This window comes from Synchiropus splendidus, chromosome 11, assembly GCF_027744825.2.
Source record: "Synchiropus splendidus isolate RoL2022-P1 chromosome 11, RoL_Sspl_1.0, whole genome shotgun sequence".
NCBI lineage: Eukaryota > Metazoa > Chordata > Actinopteri > Syngnathiformes > Callionymidae > Synchiropus > Synchiropus splendidus.
Genome location: NC_071344.1, coordinates 24,878 through 46,876, shown reverse-complemented (window position 1 = coordinate 46,876; position 21,999 = coordinate 24,878). Strand labels below are relative to the sequence as shown.

General features: G+C 45.1%; 2 protein-coding genes across 3 annotated transcripts in view; both read left to right on the top strand.

Annotated features, from left to right (window-relative positions):
• The window catches only part of LOC128767091 (pro-neuregulin-2, membrane-bound isoform-like), a 40,267-nt gene extending 23,808 nt beyond the window's left edge, over nucleotides 1-16,459 (top strand). Inside the window, exons 5-12 of one of the 2 annotated variants that reach the window (XM_053878811.1) lie at nucleotides 3,025-3,083; nucleotides 5,035-5,058; nucleotides 6,681-6,783; nucleotides 7,054-7,183; nucleotides 7,581-7,708; nucleotides 10,075-10,290; nucleotides 10,535-10,718; nucleotides 11,672-16,459. In XM_053878811.1, coding sequence (XP_053734786.1) covers nucleotides 3,025-3,083; nucleotides 5,035-5,058; nucleotides 6,681-6,783; nucleotides 7,054-7,183; nucleotides 7,581-7,708; nucleotides 10,075-10,290; nucleotides 10,535-10,718; nucleotides 11,672-12,142 — 1,315 coding nt within the window. In that variant the 3' untranslated portion in view covers nucleotides 12,143-16,459. The remainder of the gene's footprint in view (nucleotides 1-3,024; nucleotides 3,084-5,034; nucleotides 5,059-6,680; nucleotides 6,784-7,053; nucleotides 7,184-7,580; nucleotides 7,709-10,074; nucleotides 10,291-10,534; nucleotides 10,719-11,671) is intronic. The other variant, XM_053878812.1, reaches the window with a different exon arrangement.
• A 2,192-nt stretch (nucleotides 16,460-18,651) lies between these two features.
• Nucleotides 18,652-21,567, top strand: LOC128767093 (N-acetyllactosaminide beta-1,3-N-acetylglucosaminyltransferase 2-like). The gene is made up of 2 exons (XM_053878813.1): nucleotides 18,652-18,782; nucleotides 19,917-21,567. Exon 2 carries the CDS (start codon nucleotides 19,921-19,923, stop codon nucleotides 21,310-21,312), a length of 1,392 nt encoding a protein of 463 aa, XP_053734788.1. The 5' UTR covers nucleotides 18,652-18,782; nucleotides 19,917-19,920; the 3' UTR covers nucleotides 21,313-21,567.
• The last annotated feature ends 432 nt before the right edge of the window (nucleotides 21,568-21,999 follow it).

Sequence of the window (21,999 nt, the reverse complement as noted above, 5' to 3'; positions counted from 1 at the left end):
TCAGCATTTATTTCTCTGCAGTGGTCAGTACTGGCAAAAGTGATGGAATGGGACATATTAAATGTTCAAAAACAAACAAAGAAGGCCGGTTTAGGCAGAAGGATGCAAGTGCTTCCGTGGTCCATGGAAGAGTCCATTCTTGTTTTCATCACTACCCAAAAAACACAGTAGAATAACCTTGAAATTTAGAGCTATGCCTTCTAGCTCAGCTCTGTCTACACCAGGCGTTCTGCTAGTGGCATATAAGCTAATGAATGGAAACAATGTATGTGAGAGAGGATGCAGTTATTATTGCTGAGCGTTGCCCCTGAGTACACAACATAATAACTGCAGTACTACAGTACTCTGGCTTTTTGTCAGCGCTTGGGAGAATGTAGATTAAATGGTTAAATTCTGGGGTTGATGTGACCAGCAAGAAGTCCTGACTTAACACCCTGCGACTTATGCATTTGAGGTTGGTTAAAGGAAGAACTCTCTGGAAGAACTAGAATATCAGAAGGTACATCTTCCATCCCTCCGGAGTTCCTTGTGAGCTCAGGTGACGCGATTCCTGGGTGAAAAGCTAACCCTAACCATCTGGGCCCATGTTGAATTTTAAGTGACATTTCCATGTTTTGCATAAATGCATGAATTATTCTTTAAAATAGGGATATCCTTTTTGATCATCCTATAAAACACAAAGTTTCCCATCACCTCAGCACACTTTTAGCTTAAACAATAAACTACTTCTGTTTCCTGCTTTGTCATAAACAGATGGTGTGTGACGGGTGGAAACAAGAACATATGCGTGGAAAACTTTGGATCGATGGCGTTTATTTAAACCAATCTATAAATACCAGAGGTCCGGGACAGTATCAATGTCGGAGCAATAATGCCTATGTAATCTGTTTTTTACTTCTTATAAATATGATGACCCTTTAACTAATGAATCCTGTGAGATGAATCGCAGGATTTATCTGGACTCATTTGTGTCCCGGCGGAAAGAGCTGCGCAGGGTTAAAAGCAAGCATGGGCAGATAAAGAAGCTGGAGATAAGGGGAGCGGTGAGGAATCGAGGCATGGAAAGAAGTGGAGAGAAAAAAAAGCTCTGTTGGCAAGAGCTACTTCTTCTCCGAGTGTCTCCCACCTCACTGGCTCCGCTCTATTTATAACTCTATGGGAAATTGCTGAGTGGGCTCTTCCAAGGGTCTCTACTGGAATTGATTCAAAATGCAGGTTGTCTTTTGGGTGGTGAGGGGAAGAGCTTTTCGAAGGCAGACCTTCTTCAAGGGTGGGAGTGTGCCTGGTGACCAGCTCCTCTGTCCCTTTCATTAAAACAGCGGGGTCGCTCCTGTGGGTGGTGGAAGTGATCTGCTGTTGAGCTGTCATGACTGTAATGGCCACCACACCCGTAATACGGCGATTCATCAGCTGTTGTGATGCATGCGCCTTACTGTTCAATTAGATGCATGGTTTCATTAGGCTGCAGGAGGAGATGATTTAATATCAATTATAGCAATAACAAGTCCAAATCAATTACAGCTGAGTAAAGGCCACGACACCATTAGAATCCTGCTTTCCAGACATGAAAAAAAAACAAACCAGGAGGACTTGTCACGCTGTGAAATAAAAGGTAATCCTTATTCCTGATTCTCTGAAACAGCAGAAAGAGTGACAAATATATGGATTTGATGAAGTTGGCTTGCCACCCATTCAGAAACAAACTTTTTGAAAACATTCTTTATGCTGGCATTGCTGTTCACCAATTGTCCACCGGGGGCAGCCAACAGTCAAAAGTTTATGACAACAACAAACTGTGGAGTCAGTATTGATCATGTAGCTTTTGCACAAAAGAGGAAAACAAAGGCAGCGTTGTAGGAGGCAGAGGTCGGTGAGGCTGCTAAATATACGGAGAATTCCCACCATTGACCAGTATGACTTCCTTGTGTCTCATTAGAGCTACAGTACGTATCAGGTAGTAACAGCAACACTGCCTCTCATGGTTTCCAGTGGTACTGCTCTGTTTGATCCGTATCCATAAGCTTTGTGGAAAAGTATGGACAAAATGAACGCAAAGCATGGACAGATGGATCCATCCAGATCGAGATCTATATGTAACGTTGAGCATAAATGGGCATTAAGTATGACGTTACTAATGGCATAACATGCACGACCTGCCACAAGTCTTGTCATGAACATTTTGAATGATGGTCGAAGGAACTCCTTGTGGAAGTAGCTTCTATTGTTGTCTCCTCTATCATGGTCTAAGGTTAGTCAGTATGTCGTCTTAGGAGTCCATACTAACACAGGGTTAGATGAATCAGGGCTTTCAGAGTCACATGATGAAGCATCCACACTTGGCTTCCTCTACTCTCGCAGCTGAAGATGTCCTACGCAACTGGTTATGATCCGACAGGAAGAGACGACGACAGGTTAAGAGTCGTCTTCACACACAGTTTTATGACCAACACGCCAACACATTTCCTAGACTTGCTCATGCAGCGCGCCACATAGTAGAAGCAGGCCTTCAAAACCAAATTTGGAATCTCTGAAGCACTCTCATTGAAAAACCGCTTCCTGTTCCACCCGACACTCATCTCTGTGTTTATCGTCCATTCATGTCCGACGTCCTGTTTGTCTGAGAGCATTTGTTTAAGCTCTGATCAGATGTGATTCTAAAACTGGGTCTTTTCTGCCGCGGGTGTTCCGGTTTGATGCTTTCTGGGTGTAAGTTTGACCCCTCCTGCATCCTGCACCACCATCACATGACCCTCATGACTGATGACTGTAGCAGTGATGTCATTTTGATGGTGGTGATGTCACAGTATGCAGGCCATCTCTCTCTCTCTCTCTCTCTCGCTGTACTTGGTGGATTGTGCTGTTTCTAATCCCTCATTCTCTTTTATGTCTCCTTCCCACCCCTCCTTCCTCCTCCTCCTCCTCGTCCTCTCTTTCCTACTGTTTGACCCCTTTCTTTTCCCTCTGTATCCTTAACTCTGGTCTACACCCCCCCCCTCCTTCTGTGTCTTGTTTTCCCTCCATCAGGTGTCCCAATGACTATACGGGGGACCGCTGTCAAAACTCCGTCATGGCCAGTTTCTACAGTATGTCCATCCGCTCTTGTCTGTCTTCTTCCCACTGAGATGCTGCATGCAACACTGGAGGGGCTGAGTGGAGGAAGTCGTGTTTGTGCGCGCGCGTGCTTGCATCTGTGTGCACCCCCGCCACTTCCTGTCTCCCCTGGTTCCTTTCGGTGTTCCTCTGGTCAACAACAGTTGAGGCACAATCTGGTTCATATCTCACAGAGCTTTGGAATATCATCCTGGGGACTCAGGTGTCGCTTGACCCAGGGAAACACACAGCAGAAACAGAGGAGGCAGAAGGTTCAAATGGATGCTGAAGATAGATGCCATTGATGGTTCATTGATGCATCTTTCATTCGAACTGCCAGTATCTAAAGGAGTATTAGCGTTGATAACAGTGTCGTAAAAAGTAGGCCCTCGATTGAGCTGTCAATGTCCAAGCATCAATGGATCATTTCTTTTATGATGGTAAACTGCTTCTTGAAAGTTTTTTTTTTTAATAATAAAACTGGTCTTTCAAGGTCTACTTTTATCAAATTACATCGACGTCGAGTTTTAAATCCCCTGAAGATAGAGGTGATCTCAGGGACATGCTAGCTTAGCTTAGCATAAATTATGTTTTGCTTTTAATTCATCTGAACCATGTTGAACATCTACTAAATATAATAAATAGAGGTGAGACTTCATTTATTTATAAATTTAATGAATAACCGTGGCAATTCACATTTTAATATTTAATGCCAGAATGATTATGTTTAAGTTGAATCTGTACACATGAGGTTAAAGACACAGAACATGATTGTTTTACCTAGTTAATTCATACATTTATTTATTATTCAATTTACTGCGCTTCATCGTGGATGTTTTGGTTAGGACATCACAGAGCATGATGAGGTGCACCTGGAATGGGTGAATGAAATATGTTCCCTGAAAAAAAAAAGTGATTTAGATTTGTTTCTATCATGAACAGATTGAAATGAACATGCTAAAGTCCCAGCCCTAATAATTGGCTGAGTTAGCTGCTTTGGGTATGCTAAGCTAACAATAGCAATTTTGACTCTGGCCAAACGTTGTTTCCAGGCCTCCACCGAGTCAGACATTAGCGATGCATGATCTCTGTCATGGTAAGAACAGATTGAATAGGACGTCACTTGTGTCTCATTACGACATCCAACCACGAGGGGAGATGAAACGCAGCACTTTTCTTGTCGTTTGCAATAACGGCCACTGCTTCCACCACAAAAGGTGAATCTCTGTGTGATATCTGCCTTATTTGACCCCGTCATCTTCACGCTACAAACCTGTCCTGTGTGATGTCGCTTTTGTTTGGATGCTCCTTCGGTCGGCGGAAGGAACATTAGCGCGCCAGGCTAGCAGGACGCGCCTTGTTTTTGCATGCGAAGCCACGATAATTGGGAATGCAAGGGATGATTTTTAAAAGGGTGTAAAAGCTTTACAGAGCAATAGTGGGACAAAGTGCGATACAAGAGGTATGCTGTGATCAATACCAAGGCACGCTTTCCATTAGCCAAACGAGTTACAGCATCCACCCCCATTTGCAGTGCCAGCCTCATCAACTGCGCCGTGGTTTCTGTCGGAGAGAAACTCGCTGCTTTTTAATCTTCCGTTGACTTGTTTTCTTCCATAGCTTTCATATTGTTGAGCAATCTATTAAACAGTACGTGAAGTGGCTCTGTTTTGTCTCACTGTCTCTGCATGTCCTTCTCTGCTTGCCGTGTGTCTCTCATTTGATTCCACTAGACTCCCATCTTTATTTTTCGGTGTCATATTTGGGGTCACAGAGCTGAGGCTGTCTGAACTGTTACTGGACGCTGTCAATCAGAGATTCCGCGAATGAATTTATATCCTGGTTCGACAACAACAGGACATGGAAATAATATACTGCTCCAAAGTGGACATTAAACCTGACCCTTATCTGTCTCTTTCCTTTCACAACTTTCTGCGCTGGCAGAGCTTCTCAGATTTGAATTTATGGGTATGGAACATTATTATTCATTTTGCTGTTCTTTAAGGGTTTGCCAAGATCCTCTCACAGTCACACATTATTGTGCCATCTTCTCTCTGAGGCCAACAACTGGGTCTCTCTCAACCTGTCCCCCTCTTTCTCCTATCCACTAACCTGGTTTTGAGACATGTAACCTCTCTCCTCTGCATGCACTCTCCCTGCTATTAAAATCAACACGCAAAAATAACTGACCAAGTCCATCTAGAAAGTGGCGCCAGCAGAATCCCTGACCACCGAGTCGAGCTTCAGACTTGAATCAGAGCACTCACCTCGCCTCGTCCCTTCGCCCTCCTGTATCGGCTCCAGGTGACAACGACACAAAAGCGGACTCCTTTATTTAGAACTCTGTGCCGTTTGCCTTTCAGTGACATGTCGACGACTTTGAAGGAGGCTGAAGGGTTAACGATTCCAGCTTCCCAAGTTTACAGTCCAGACACAAATCACATCTTTAAACTGCAAATGACTCTTCTATAGGGTCGACATGTTTTTGTCTACAGGGCCACACTGCCTAACCTGCCTACATGCAAGCCTGGTTCGCCCGCACACATTCCACCATTATGTGAGGCGGCTACAGCTCAAGCTGAAGTTACTCTCAATCTGAACATGAAAATGTTCAATAATGTTCTATGACACTGTTGACTGATCTCAGAATCCACGCGCCTCCAACACTCCTACTTCATAGCTCGTGCATAGATTGTGAAATTCCCACCAAATATGCGTCCGGCCACATGAAGCGTCAAGCGCTGAAAATCTTCCCATTAATCCATTACGGACAATCCAAGGGCTTTTTAAATCCAATTTGTTGAGATGGGAACCAAAACAAAATCAGGACAGTGCAAAGCTTCTTGGGACCAGTTAGTGCTGGATTCCACCGCTATCTCCCTCTCAGCCCTGTCCTCCCCCTCTGCCGCCCTCCCCCTCCCTGGGGTCTACATGTTTCTCCTGCTTCTTCTCCCCCACACCTTGCCACCCGTCCGTTGCTTCCTCTGTTGTTGTGTTGACGTGTGAAAGTGTTACGCCACTTCAGGCCTTACCGACACTGTGATTTTCACTATTATAATGAGTGATGACATCGATACATCCAACTGAAGACAGCTAATGTTTTGATATGTTTTGGCGCTAAATATTGAAAAATACGGGAAGATAGTGTTACAAAATTAAGATATTGGAGAAAGTAAAATTAAAATGTGTAGCCAACGCAAGTATTTTACCGAAAAATGCTAATGCTAGCCGCATATTTGATTTGAATAAAATAGTAGTTGGTTTCTGGCCTGGAATGGATTAACACTTTTTGTTTTTTTGTAGGATTTTGTTTGCTGGTTTCATGCTTTTATTTTTCCATGGTGACAACTTTGCTGTGAAGTTATATCAACGCAGGCATGAGTTCAGACCCTCTCCACTTCCATCTCTAACATTCCATCCGAACAGACATCTCCTCATGGCGTGTTCAGGGACAGCAAAGTAGCATCCATAAAACCGTAGTTATCAGTCTTCATGGTATTTATGGAAAGGGGACAGAAAGCTGAGGAGACGTGTGTGTGTGTCCATGGTGTGTGAGCGTGTGAACATGTGTTGTGTGCTTCCATTCACAGAGGCTGAAGAGCTCTACCAAAGGCGGGTGCTGACGATCACAGGCATCTGTGTGGCGCTGCTAGTGGTTGGCATCGTTTGTGTTGTCGCCTACTGCAAAACCAAGTATGTGTGTTTGACCTGTGACTGAAGGACTAAAATGAACAGAGCACAGTACACTCTTTTTCATGAAGGTGAAAACACAGCAAGCTATTGAGCTAACCATGTTTCATAGATTCAACAGACACATTTATATTGTGTCTTATAAATGCAACACTGAACATAAGGCCCATCATTTCACGTCTAACATACGAACTTCACTCATGACACGACAGGTACGGCTCCATTGTTGTGCAAGCAGTTGAGCTAGCTGAACTTCTCCTTCCAACTTCACAGGAAGCAGAGGAAGAAGATGCACAGCCACCTACACCAAAACCAGAATCAGTGTTTGGAGCAACCAAACCGCATGCTCGCCAATGGGCCCAACCACCCCGGTCCCGGTACAGACGAGATCCCCATGGTTGACGTGAGTCCCACAATCTGAGCAGAGCTCCGTTTTGTCCGATGCAAACTCAAACCCACAGACTTCTAGCTGTCAGATTTGGCCAAAAGTATCAATGATATAAATTAAAAAATATATATATAAAACCTTCCTGAACCTCATTTAAAGTAAAACATGATATATTCAGTTCTTTTAATTATAAATAGCCTTGTGAATACTATTGTCTGGAAATGTTCACAATACTCCCCTAAGTTCATTAATGCTTAAATAGGGAGAGAAGTATTAAATGATAAGACTGGAACGTGGACTTCACAGGAGCAAACCACACGGGGGGCTATCAGAAAGGCCATGCAATGAATACTAATGTGTGTGCGATGGAGAAGACCTACTCGATGACTGCGTATTCTTCTGTGCTTGGCAGTACATCTCCAAGACAGTTCCTACGACAGAGTGTGTGATCAGTCACGGAGCAGAAGGTGCAGGGAACTACGCAGGCAGCCGCATGTCCACCCGCTCCCACCACTCCACCACTGCCTCACATGCATCCAGGTGAGTTGTGATGTGAGGTGTTTTTGGTTCTCTTATTTAAGGGCTGAAAATGGATTGTGGGGTGAAATAGCGGTGTCACTGAGATGGGAGATTTTCTATTGCAACCTGCATGAAAATCCATGCCGACATTTAGAGTGGAAGACACCCTGGACTGCTTGAAGATGCATCTGACGTGAATGATCACAGGGTCACAAAACAGTTGCACTTCTCTCAAGTTGGCACCGACAGCCGTCTTGTTTCTTTGTCACAGACAGTGTAGGAAAACAAAAATGGTTTGCTCTGACAGCCGTTTGACGTCACACCCAAAGTGCCCTCCATCTGATCACTAACCAGCGAGTGTCGAATTTCTTTCGCATAGCTATCCCACCTGTGACACAATTTACCACGGAGGATACCGTTCAAAACCTACCACCCATGAGACCACTGGTCCAAAAACAGCATCATCGCTCTCTTGAGATAACTCTCTGGACTACTAACACATTTTTGTCACGGGAAGTGTAAGACACCGGCTCCAAACTGGAATCAGACTCTGGTCGTCTCTGGGCACAGTCGTGCTCAACACCAAAGAAGCAGCCCTCTTACCCCAGAGCAGTGTCTTCTGGCGTTTTACTTGCGGCGGATGCCAGTACAGAACTAGATTCAGAGCCTGGTGTTCTCTGGGTGCAATCTGACCTCGACACCAAAGAGTCAGCTTTTCAGGTTAGACAACAACATCCTACTGATGCCATCTGTCCGGGAAAGTGTGCCGTAGCTTTTGGAGCCTCACCTTGCAACCAGGTCCAGGCCGATAGAGAACTGGTATAGCAGTTTGCACATATGGTTTAACAATGCATTCCACTGACCTCTGCGATCAGAGGTGAAGATGACGTTAGAGCAGAGTTACAGTAACCCATGTTAAAAAACAAGATGCCTCAATGTCCCAGTTACTCTAGCACTAGTCAGAGTACATGGTCCTTCTGCAACTTGAAAACATGGCACAATAAAGATGAACACAAACATGTTTCTATCACTCATTTCATTGTTCACTCATCTTTTTACTTCCTGTTTACACTCAGGGAAGCCATCTTGGATTGTCCACTCGACGGTGGCCACATCTCTCTGACTTCCCAATAGGGCTGCAACTAAAGAGTATTGTAATAGTCAGAAAACTTCCTGTTCTGAGTACAAGACACCACTAGAAATTGGCTAACTAAAGTGCCTGTATTTCATGGTGTCATGAGCTTCGACTGGGAGAAGAAGGCTGGCTTAGTCAGGGGAAAATAGTTCCTTCAGCATGTAGGCCTTTTGTCACCTCTGGGAGCAGGAGATGTTAAAAGCTAAAACTATATAAAATCGCTTTACCTTTTTAATGCTCTATGCCGTTCCGCAAGGGTCCGCTTGATTTGTATTTTGTCACTTTGCCAAAGTTCATTGTGTCATAAATGTAATTGTCTACTTTAACACTGCGTAATTCAAGGGGTTCGTCAAACGACATTTTTCCTTTAGTTTGTCGCCAACACGGGCCATCCAATAAGAGGGTCGTCCATATATTTCCCTACATCAAACATACATTGTTTACAAATTCAAAATGCTGTTTCTTGGATCACCAATGTGATGAATTGATTTTGGTTATTGCTGTCCGGGGTCTAAACCCTCTGATGGTTTAATGCACTGAATGCATGTTGCTTTGAAAATAAAGCATGTGATCAGCAAAACATGATTAACATTCAGATGACTTAATAATGTTAAAGGTTAATATACAAAACCAGGGCCTGCCGTCGGAGGAAAAAAAACTAATCTGATAAAATAGAAAAGATGAAAAGGAGATGCTATTACTTGTACACGACATATTGGTCCATCAGAGTATTATGTATTTTAAAGTTGAAGTACTAGACCAAATAAAACAAAGTGATAAAAGAAGATCAGAAATTTTAGCTCTAAACCAAATCTATTTTTTTAAGTGAAAATGCTTAGTTGTCTAAATAATATACTGAGAAATATCATATATCAAAACAATTAGGCTGTGAAAAAAAGCTGTCATCTTGACTGATTAGACATGTTTACCACAATCGACCAAATAAATAGGAGTTGTGCAAAATAAAAAGTGTCTGGCAGGATAGACAATAAGGCTCGGTGGGAACCGACTTGGTTGAAAAGAAGGACACGCACAGGAAGTGCTGCGTCCGTAAACTCGCCGTGAGTGAGTTATAGCAAAACGGAATGTTTTAATCCCCTTAATGAGAGCGTGCTTAATGTGGATCCGTCACATCGCGTCCGTATCCGCTTAGTCAGGTGAGAATCAGTGCCAGCACTGAGCCAGCGGTTTGGACCAGTGTTTTATGTCCACTCACTCTCTCCCCTGGTCTCACCGCCGTCCTGACCCGCAGACACGAGGAGCAGACGTGGAGCATGGAGCGGACAGACAGCATGAACTCAGACTGCCAGTCGGGCGGACTCTCCAGTTCTGTGGGGACCAGTAAGTGCAGCAGCCCAGCATGCATGGCGAGGAGAGCGGCCCACTGGGGTTGCGGGGACGTGACGGGCCCAGGGATGCAGTACGGGGACTCCTACGACTCACTACGAGACTCACCTCACAGTGACAGGTAGGATGGTCTGTCGACTCAAGTGGTGACACGTCAAGTCTTTCTGCTCTGTAGTGACATCTAGTGGCAAGTGGAACTTGGAACACATCTAGATTTTTGTTTTTCCAGAGACTTCAGCGATTCAATTCAATTCAGTAGCGAATCTTATTTATAGGAGGAAAAAAAAAATCTATCAATGTATATTTGCAAGATTAAAAACTGCAAACTTTGCAGAACTCAGTTTGTGGTCTTCTCCTGCATCCAGGTATGTGTCAGCACTGACCACACCAGCACGCTTGTCTCCAGTGGAGTTCCACTACCCCCCGCTGCCACCCCAGGTGCCCACCTTTCAGATCACATCGCCCAACACAAGCCACGCCCTCTCGCTCCCCCCTGCTGCTGCCGCCTACCACAGAGAGGACGACCAGCCGCTGCTACGATGCCCCGATGTACGTAACGGCTGTTCCGGTGTGGAGTTTTTATGTTCAAGACGTGCTAGTATAGGTTACCTGTGCCCACTCTGGTTTCCTCCCACAGTCCAAATCATATAGAGCAAGGGTTCTTAACCTTTCTGATCTCCCTCCTTTCCCAGAACAAATGGACCCGGGGCCCATTCTAGTCACACAACTGATTCATTACTCTGGATTTCATTTGTGATCAATAACCTTATTTAATCTACTGACACAACAAACTGTAAACAAACCAAAACCTTGTGAAATGGCGTGAAACCATGTGATCATCGCAAAGATATTTATTTGTCATGGAAAAGTCCAACCAGCAGCAGAACCAGGTGCAAGTCGTATTCATCAAATTTACGAAGGAAAAAAGAAAAAAAATACACTTGATGCAAACTGTTGAGAAAATTGGAAAAACTGAATACAATTCTTAATAAAATATGATAAAACCATGTCTAAATATCATAAAATAAAAAAATAAATAAAAATAAGTACATTTTATTTACTACTAACCACCATTTTCTACTAACTACCACTACTAAAAATGTCTGTTTGAGTCTAAATACCATTAAGAATCACTCGCTGAACACAAAGTTGGATTAATTCATTTCAACAATCTCTTGACCTGAATGACCAGAACCAAGTTTAACATGAAACCATATGGAGAATACTGTAAAAGACGAAGAGATTTAATGCAAATTTCGGGACATATTAACAAGGGCAGGGACAATTTTGGTGGTTTTCTGAAATATACTTTGTAGGAGAGAGCTGCTGCGGGAGCTCCACATCTTCCTTTTTAAATGTGAATTGTACAGGTGAACACAAGTTCCCCCTGTCCTATTGAGCTCATTGGTATCAATAACTTTTCAAATGCTAAAAAAATGTATCGCTTCATCGTTTCAATGTCTTTGATGTGCATTTGTTGACATTCCGGTCGGGTGTTTCAGGACCGGAGTCTGTACAGGCAGCCTCGTCGACCACGCAGACCCTACCTGACAGAGAGCACAGGAAGTCTACCGTCCAGTCCCTACCGTCTCCCTGACGAAGAGGCTTATGAGACCACGCAGGAATACGCCTCTTCAAGAGAACCCATCCGAAGTCGAAGACGCCCGAGACGCAATCGCCTCAACGGACACATCTCCCAGCGGCCAACAGGCCAGCGGGACTACAGCTCGCAGAGCTTTAGCCAATCAGAAGAAGAAGAGGAGGAGGAGGAGGACGATGATGCTCACGGGGAGAGCACGCCTTTCCTAAGTATGCAGAACATGAACGTGGACCTTCCCTTGTCCGTCCCGGGTTTCCGTTCATCGTCGGGTGCGGACACGCGGACTCACCGTGGGCAAAGTCGGTCGGGGACTCGCAGCAATGGCCGCAGCTCCCAGTCACAGCGTTCCAAAGCCGACAACATGCCCCTTTAAGACTAAACCCGGACCCTCCTGCCACCCCCCCGCCCACACCTCACACGTCCCCCTCCCTCCTACACATGACCAGTGGACTAGAAAGCCGCACCTAGGAGAAATATTTTTATTTTGTATAACAGACAGATATTCTAAACAAATGAAATATTTATTTTCATTTCAGCAAAAATTGTCTACTAGCTAACAGCAAAGACTTTTTTTATAACGGGGGGGATATTTCTATGTAAAGTTTTTTGATTTACAGCATTATGAGAGATGAAAAAAGAACTACGTGCCAATTTTTTCACGAGTTAGATAAATAGAATAATATTGTGGTGCCTTTTGCTGTATGCTGAAGTCGGAGGTCCCGTTGAGTTTTTGTAGCCTTTCTTATGAAGACTCCTCGTTTTTATATAGACCGACCCCCCTCCTTCCTTTTGCTTTGGTTTTCTCTCTGATTTGGGATCCTCCTCTTTTTGAACTGTGATCTGATTATGTCATCATGCAATATCGATTCCTCCTGTGTTAAAGGTGTCTGTTTACATGGTCCCTATCCACGCTATGTTTCACAGGGACGACTCGAAGTGTAGGATAGATATTGCTCGCAAGATTCTGGATGGATGAACATGCGTCAGTTATGTCTTCGTTCGCTGCCTGTCAATCATCTGTCGTTAGTGTCAGGGTGTCTCCAATGGAAAGTGACCTCAGATGCCTGTGTTGGTGTTCAGGGTGCTGCCAGGAGTGCGTATGCGTGTCCTGAAGCCTCTTTGGGTTGGCTCTTCTGTTCACCCTCCGTGTGGTCTCTCATCCGACCGCTCCTCTCACCACCCTCGCGCTGCCAGAAGCTCCATTGCACTGTAAGCCCCTCGCTCCATGAGCAGTCGTTGGCCAGGGAGCTGCCGATCCAAACCCACCCAACCAATCCAGTTGTAATCCAGCCTGACTCCGGCCTCCCGTGGACTGCCCGCTCGTTTCCTATGCCAGCAGCTTAGAGCCGCACTCTGTCTCAGGACTTTCCCGTCACATCAGCCAAAAGACTCAAGCAAGAGAGCTCCTCGTCCATCGTCCACATGTCCTCGCTGTCCTTCGGTGGGTCAAGACCAAGGAAGCCTGTTGCTTTGTGTGTCAGTGTGTGTGTGTGTGTGTGTGTCTGTGTGTGTGAAGGTCATAAAAGAGGCGGTGATGCTGAGGCCACATATCTTCACTCTGAAGCGGGGCTGAGGAATAAGCCCCCGCTGCTCACTCTGGGTCCCTTCTGTCCTTTTTTTTTTTTGTACAAATATTCCTAGAAGCTTTGCAGGGTCCCTCAAAGTAAGAAAGTCACCACGATCACCACGAAATGTCTTGATGGTGCAGGATCGCACTGCGTGAGATTGTGCTCTATCACACAGCCAAATACATAACTGCAACCTAGACTCGTATCAATATACTTTTGATTACTTGGCTTGGTCATATTGACTGATTGATCTGTTGTTCGTCCGTCCTTGGCAGCGTCCACACTGTGTTTTCAAATAAGGATCAACATCGGCTTGATTTCAACCCATGTTTATACTACTGCCGCCACAAAAATTGGAATCTTTGATGAACCAAACTAGCAGCATTTTGTAGCAGGAAATTTGGGCCTGTGTTGGCTGACATCTATTTACCTAACTAAACAGCACACATCCATTTTCTTATAGAATTGGACAGTTTTCAGTAAGGCATGCCCAGAACCCTTCAACAGGGACACGTCCACAGATTCAACGGGCTTCTTCCCATCAAGAGGAGCAGCAGTTCTAGTTCAAGTCCTCACCTCATCTCACTCCAGCGAGAGTTCATTTTCCTATCTTGGATCTTGTATTCTTTCAATCGCTATCCAAAGCCTGTGACTCTGTTGTGTAAATCCACAGCTCTGCCTTTCAGCTCATCTCATTTCTCAGCATGACAAATCTTTGCAGTCCTCATGACAGACACACACGTGCCAGCCATCTGTCCAATAGCTCCATCAAAAACACGACAATACTCGTCTTGCATCATTGTCTGACACTTGTCGTGAAGTGTTCAACACAAACCATTCGTCATTCATATTACATTCACTCTGGTGTTGTTAAGCTACAAGCCAATGAGCACAAAACTAGCGCCACCACAATCATTGGAATGTATTCTTGCGGTGGATACAGTGTTTGGCACCCAGCCATTGAAAAGGCGTGGGATTAGAACCGACAGCCCTCCCTATGAACACCTTCTAAGGAGCCACTCCCACCTCAGGCTACACACAAGTCCTTGACCGCCACCCTTCTGTGCTAAAGGCGTTGGAATTAACTCTTATTGCTGACCTAAGAAGCACCAAGCTCTTGCTTGGCTTGTAGTTCTTAGTTGTAAACTCATACAGACTGGATACAGATCACGCTCCCTGCCTTAACTATGTTTCCCTGTAGCAGCTAGTTGTTGGCATTATTTCATTAGCCTACACGGAGCGCACACAACTCCTCCCTAGCATCAGCTGGTCACCACCATGACCATGTGACGTGCCACCATCAAATCTTTTGATTCAAAACTTGAACCTGGCTTGTTGTCCTATCAACAATCCAGTGTGTCCCCCGGTTCAGAAACCCGAACATTAGCACGTCATATTTGCCCTTTAGGGATCTAAATAAAAGTCGGCACTGGATCAAGTGGAACATAGATGCAAGCTATGACATACATATGAACTACTCATGGAAACAGGTAAAAACAAAATAAGCACTCGAGTACTATTACAAGTCCCACAGTGTACTGCAACAACCGAAGCTTTAACACGGTCCGAGCCAAAGGTTTCGATGAAGGCCAATAGACTTACAACGGCTCTTCCTGTTTGCACTGATGAAAGTATATGGCGGGTCATGTGACATTCACATGCAGCAATATGTCAAGCTAAAGTAGATTAAATCCTTACTTGAAAACTAAAGTGTGGATGCACCATGTGTGGAAAGCCCCAAACCCACCACCGTGCAGTGCCCACACAGCTTCATCTCCCCCCACCTCCCGGTTCCTCCTCAGAAGCAACTAGATGCAGCGAGAGTTTGGACTCCCAAACAGCACACGCAGCAGCTTCTCCACATTCTGTATACTTTGGGCCTAGAGACCCCTCCACTGAGGAAAATGACACTGTGTTGCATTTGTGTCCCATTTTGATTTGTTCCACAGGACATGCATGGATGACAGGTGTAATGTGGTGAACTAAAAAATAAAGTGGAGCCCTGTAGAATCACTGAATCCTTCTAGAATTACCCAGAAAAAAAAAATGAAGCTTTATTTGGCTTTGTGGCCCAAAGTTGGCTCGTATCGTCCTCTATCACTGTAACCAATCTGGGGATTTGCAACGTGGAGTAACTGCAAGTGAGGGTAGTGTGCTTCTAGAGTTAGTTGAGCTGTTAACCCCCTCCCCCTCTCCTCACCCTGCACTAACACCCGCCCCCCGCCCCTCCCCCCGCCCCTGTACATACACACCTGAACTACATGCAGAAGTCATGAGCAAGCACACACTGTGACACACACCCACGACTCCTCCGCCACGGTCGTCAAACAGTTCTGTCTTTTTTTTTCTACCAAATGGCTCCCCCTCCTCCTCGCCTCCCCTCCCCTCCCCCTGCATGTCCTAGTGGTACTGGTAGTTGGGTGCATGGATAAAGCAGCAAGCAAATATTTTTTTTTTCATTCGGTGAAAAAAAAAGATGAAAAACGTGTCTTCATTTTAACATTCAGCAATAAATCCCCTGAACTTCATGTCCGTCATTCTTGGAATATGCTAGAAGATTTTTTGCAAGTTTTATCAAAAAACTAAAAAACATACTACTTGTAAAAGAAGAAAAAAATTCCCAAACCATCCCTTCATATGAAAAATAAAACTTTATTCCAAATATCTTGACTTTGTGTGTCCTTGTGGGGTGAACCTGCATTTGTACGCAGGCTTGATGAATACTTTAAATTGTGCGATAGTTCACATCATTTATGGTGTGTGTGTGTGTAATGTGTGTACGTTTGCAAAAAATGTGTTTGAGCTCTTCTGACAGCTCATGTTTGTGTTACCGTGATAAAAAGTATTTTGTTTTGTTGGAATATTTGTGCAAATGTTTGTAAAGCTCTATTTTGTGTGTCACATTTCAGTTTTGGGATATATTGTACATTAGAATATATTGTGTATGAATGCATTATACTTGTTTATACTGCCTTGTGGGGACCGATTCTTGACAAAGCAATATCTTTACGTGGACCTTGTGCCTTCATGGGGAGGGACTCCATAAGGTTCGTTAAGCCTCAATCTGAGGAAGAAGGTTTCAAAGTAACTAGGTCATTATAACTGGGTTTAGGTTCGGGGTAAGAGTCCTGGTCACGGTTAGCCATTTGCTATTTGGTTAGGGTTAGGATTAAAAAAAACAGGGAAAGCATCATGTGACTGCCATTGCAAGGATACCAGTATGTGTATGTGTGTGTTAGGTTGCTGCGACAGAATTATGAATTTCCTTCATAACTTGTTGCTGGTGTAGTGTGTGTTCACGGGGCGTGTCACCGCGGGCCTTGTTGTGGTGAGTGCGCCTGTCTTTGCATTGTTGCTCCCTCATTAAGTCGGTAAATAGTTTCGGTGAAGCCTTTGTTGGCATCAGCGTTTGGAGGGTGAGGTTCTGGTGTGCACGACTGCAGTTATGTTGGTGAATGCTTGGGCTGTGGCAGGACCAGAACAAACACAGGTCCATTCCAGTGACAAGAGGAGGCAACACCTGTGATTCAACCGCATTTACCGTCACTCCTCCTGTTGTTACAGTGTATAAAAAGCTGTGGGTTGATTGTCCATTCATCTGCACACTCCATGTTAGCAGTCTGATTGACTGAGTCAGAATCAAAAGGCATTTCTCATACAACAAATTGGGCCAACAAAGAAAAAAGAAAAAAAACGGTGCCCTCCTTGTCTGTCGCAGCAGAGCACCGAGTGGTGATGGGGGAGGTGAGGAAAGCTCAGTAGGCAAAGCACAAAATCTGGGGTCTGTTGATGCCAGCTCAGGTTGTTGGTTGTTTCTGGTCCGGAGTCGATGACCACTGTAGAGTTTACAGTTATCAATCAAGTATAGTGAATTGAATCACCAGAGGAAAATGCTTACGACTTCATGGCATCTCCTGTCCCACCCTCGGCTCTGGGTAGAGACAGAGAGTCCGTGATCGTGGATACCAGCAACCGAAAATTTGCAAATCTGCAAGGTCTCTGGAACGAGCCTTGGGCATAGGGTCAGGAGCGCAACATTCGGGAGAAGCTCAAAGTAGGGCTGCTGCCCCTCTGCATCGAGGGGAGCCAGATGAGGTGGTTTGGGCACCTGATGGGGCTGCCTCCTGGACATCTGCCTGAGGAGGTGTTTTAGGCAAATCTGTCTGGGAGGAGGCCCCCGGGCAGACCCGGGAAACACTGTAGAGATTATATCTCTGGCCTGGAAACTTCAGAATACCCCCGGATTCCTTTCCGGGAGGGGAATGTCTGGGACTTCCTGCTGAAACCAGGGCCCAGATAAGTGTGAAAAAACAGAAGGAAGGATGAACTTTTCTTATTCCTTGAGACATTAGCGAATGGTGGCAGGGATTAAATGCTCCTCTGCCGATAAGGAGTGACTCACAGGTTCTTAGGTTGTCCCCATTCCCCAACTAACCTAGATTCACATGTGATCCCTCATGAAGACATGAGGTTGAACCAGATCATCCACCTCACAGTGTTGGTGTCATGGCTCAACCAGTTTTCCCATAGTGAGATGTTTGACAAAGTGTCCCTGCAGGGGGGGTCTCTGACTGATGGCATTTTGAGAATCCACGCTTCCCTCTTGACGTGAGCTCTTGGAATTCCAACTATAAGAAGTCACTCAGTTTTGAAAGGGTTTACAAAGCTTCAGCTGTCAGTGAGCTGCGGGACCAGACCAGTGGAAAACCTGTCGTGCAATACATAACTCAGCTGCTTCTTTTATTTCACAGCCTTGATTTCTAACACACAGTCCAATAAAGAACGAAGCCATGGCTGATCAATGAACTCAAGCTCAACACGCCTCATCCAACACATCATAATAAGAATCCTCAAGGAAGGTTCAAGAGTTTCCTGAACCTGATAAGGAAAGGGGCCCAAAGGTAGGAGAGCTAAATTCTCCCATGTGATTGGACGGTGTACGGCAAGCACACCTGTTCATACCGACAGTGGTCATAAAGTTTCCGAACTACTCCGGACTCCAGAGCTGCACCTCTTGCCCAAAAACTGTAGAATACTGAGACTGGACATGCGCACAATCTTCTGTGCAAATACACCAGGCATCTCCCTAAGTGAAAGGGTAACACTGGCACATCCTCAAAATAAGAACAAATGTGACTCCACAGAACAATATCATAATGTATCTAGAGGAGAAACTAGTCATTCCAGTATCCTACCAGCCAGTCAGTGGGCGGATCCCTCATGCAAGCATCGAAGTGACGCCAAAAACCAGTCCTGTCAGACGGATCTGGTCATTAGTGAGTTTGATTGGTGTGAAGTGACAGGATCTCTGTCCCACAGAGAGCACTTTGCCTGTGGCCGAGTACCTATGTGACAAGACTAGCCAGCTTGCATTTGGAGTTCTCTGCGGGATGTTGGAGCTGATCTGACAGAAGGCAGGAAGGCTTGGGATACTGAAGACTTCAGGTGAGTTCAAAAACGTGGATTTCAGTGTCCTGATTCTCCCACAGCAACATCCCAGATGCCCAGTGGTCTGTCGTCATCAAATGCCCCTTTTCAATGTCCCTTTTCTCCTCAGTCCTTCCTTTGGAATGGTTTATGAAACTTGCCAATAGAATGCTGTCCTTTAGATTTTCCAATATCTTCTTTAGTACCTTCCTGGCTTCCTGGAGATAACTTCTATTTTACTCTGGCCTCCTGTCCCCTGTTTTCACCTTTCTTCAGTATGTCAATTTAGAGTTGTATTATTTAAGCGTAACCTATCAATTATCATGTTATCAATTATTTTAAGGAACTCCTTTTTTTTTATTACTATGATTGTATCTCTTTTTCGATGTCACATGACTGAGGGTTTTTAATTGTATCACTCTCCTTCAGTCACTAGCATTGCTAAGGCTAATCTTGCTAGCTCTGGGCAGCAAAGCCGCTTTCCTCTGCATCCTAATTCCACTCCAGTCCACTCCAGTCCTCACCCATGAACTCGAATGTAATGCGTTCAGATTTCAGATTTCAGGCTGCAGCTCAGCAACTTGTTTTTTTTGTGATTGTCCACTTTGATGTCTTTAATCCAGCTCAGGAACAAGGGTTTTCAAGCCTATAGTTAGGCATTTATACGGGCAGAATTTCTCATGTATGATGGAAAAAAAGGGACTCCAGTTAGGTGACTCCATCTCTGTTCTTTTGCAAGAGATGTGATGCTGTTGGCTCCATCAGACTGGCACTGTGTGCTCTCACTGGCACATTCCCACCAAAGTGAGAAGCAGCTGGAATAAGGATCAGCTTCTTGTAGTCGGAGACCATGGTTCAGAGTCAGAAAAAGGGTGGAAATGAGATCCAGCCTGGGAGGAGGAGTTCAAGTATCTTGACAGGCTCATTGATGCACTGCCTTCTGTATCAGTCTGTTGAGTCATGAGCTGAGCCAAAAGACAAAGACATTATCTGAGACGTTCCTACTCTCATCCGTGGTTGTGAGTTTTGGGTCATGATAAGACTGTGGATTGAAAATTAGTAAGAGCAGACACAAGGGGATTTCAATACAGGAATCAAGCCTCTTCGCTACCTTTTCCTGGAGATGCTAACTTCCTGTCTGTGTTGTTACAGTTTGATGGCGCACTTCTCCTGTCGATGGCGCAACGTGTTCATCTGCATGTGCACGCCATGCATCTTACTGGTCCTGATCTTCATTTACGTTTTGGTGGTTGTCACCATGACCATGAACAGCATGCCACATGCTGTAGAAAATGCAAATTCATTAGACAAGGCACACTTTATTGCTCCCGGTGGGTACAAGAACAAGACCTTCGCTTTGACGCCCAAAACTTTTTGGAGGTTTCGTGAAAAAGCATTCTGGAATCGGGCTCAAAATAAAATGGATCGTTTTTTTAACCCACTACTACGTCCCCGAATCACAAGGAGGAGACTTCAAAATGACAAGGTATTTGATTCCCTGCAGAGGTGGAGCATCGCTTCGGGGACCAAAGCGTTTAAGAAATGGTTTCAGACGCTGACGGAGCCCATGCAGACGTTCGTGGCTAACATGGACAGACGGGATTATCCCGTCATCATCGAGCCTGAAGCATGTGGAGCTGGGTCAGAAGTAGAGAAGGAGCCACCTCTTATTCTACTGGCCATCAAATCGACAGAGCTGAACTTTGCAAATCGCCAGGCCATCCGCCATACGTGGGGAAAGGTGGGATGGGTGGGGTGGCAGAAGAGGAACAGTAGCAGAGAGGAGGCAGACGGGGGCTACATCAGAAGAGTTTTCCTCCTCGGTATAGAGAGCACACAAGAGCAGTCTGGCAGAAAAACCTCCCCGATGCTTCAGATGGAGAGTCAATTTTACAAGGACATTCTTCAGTGGGACTTCCAGGACACCTTCTTCAACCTCACCCTGAAGGATGTGCTCTTCTGGAGGTGGTTCGCAAAACGCTGCAGCACGACGCTCTTCATTCTTAAGGGCGACGATGACGTGGTCGTGAACACGCCCAACATGGTGGCCTTCCTCCGGGATAAGCTGAGGGACCCACTCCAACGTAAAAAGCTGGACAGCTTCATGGTGGGCGAGGTGATAGACGATGCAAAACCCAACCGACTCCACAAGTCCAAGTATTATGTCCCCAAGAGTTTCTACATGGGGCTCTACCCACTATATGCAGGTGGGGGAGGGGTGGTGTACTCTGGCACACTGGCCCAACGCCTGTTTAACATTTCAAAGACCCTCCACCTGTTTCCCATCGACGATGTTTTCGTGGGCATGTGTATGCTGCGACTGAACATCCGGCCCATCCACCATGACGCTTTTCTCACTTTTGACTTTCCCAAGAAAGAGCTGCACCAAGCGTGTAATTATCACAGCATCTTACTGGTGCACAAGAGAAGCCCTAAAGAGCTGTACAAAATATGGACAGAAATTCAGACACAGACACAATGTTGGCACGTGCCACTGAGGGAAGTCGTGAAAAAGAAAAAGCCTGTGCCAACAGCTATTCCAGACTGATGCTCAAGAGTTCTCAAAAGAGAGCCTTTTTTTTTTTGAGTTACAAGTGCTGTTTGACATACGTTATCACCATCTCTTACATACTTCACAGTCTCAAATTCTGAACTTGGAAAAACTGGAAACCAAAGTACCCACAAAAGACACTTCTTTGAGCGACTGTGAACAACTGAGTGCATATCTTATTCAGCAAACAAGGCGAGTTTCGAGAATAAAGAGCTCTTAAACTATAAATCACTTCGTCATATCTAAAGGCACCAACAGGCAATTTGGGTCAGATTCAATGTTTTATTGTCTTTTTGTGAACAGTAGCATTGTTATGTGACTTAACCTTAGTTGAATAACTATATTTGGAGACTTGATGTAAATAAAGAAAGCGTACCTTCAGAGACGCTCCTGTTTCCTGAGCTCAGTGACGTCACAGGGGACCCAAACTTGTCAAATCAGTCCAGCAGACAAGGAGCTCCGGGACAGACGTTGGCAGGCCACCAAGTTGTGCTGCTGGTGCTCGCTCACAATCTCCTCCACTTGTCATTCATCAGAACCTTTTCTGAAGTTTCACTTCTTAACGGTTTCCACTCTGAATGACGAGGACCGGATCTGCCTCGCACACGTAGCCACACAAACGCTGCTTGTGATCCTCGTGCACAGATGGTGCGTCGCATCAATCCGTCCGTGCAGAACCCGAGA

Bases quoted from the DNA above. Each gene is read 5' to 3' on its own strand.
- LOC128767093 (XM_053878813.1), top strand. From the start codon at position 19,921: ATGGCGCACTTCTCCTGTCGATGGCGCAACGTGTTCATCTGCATGTGC.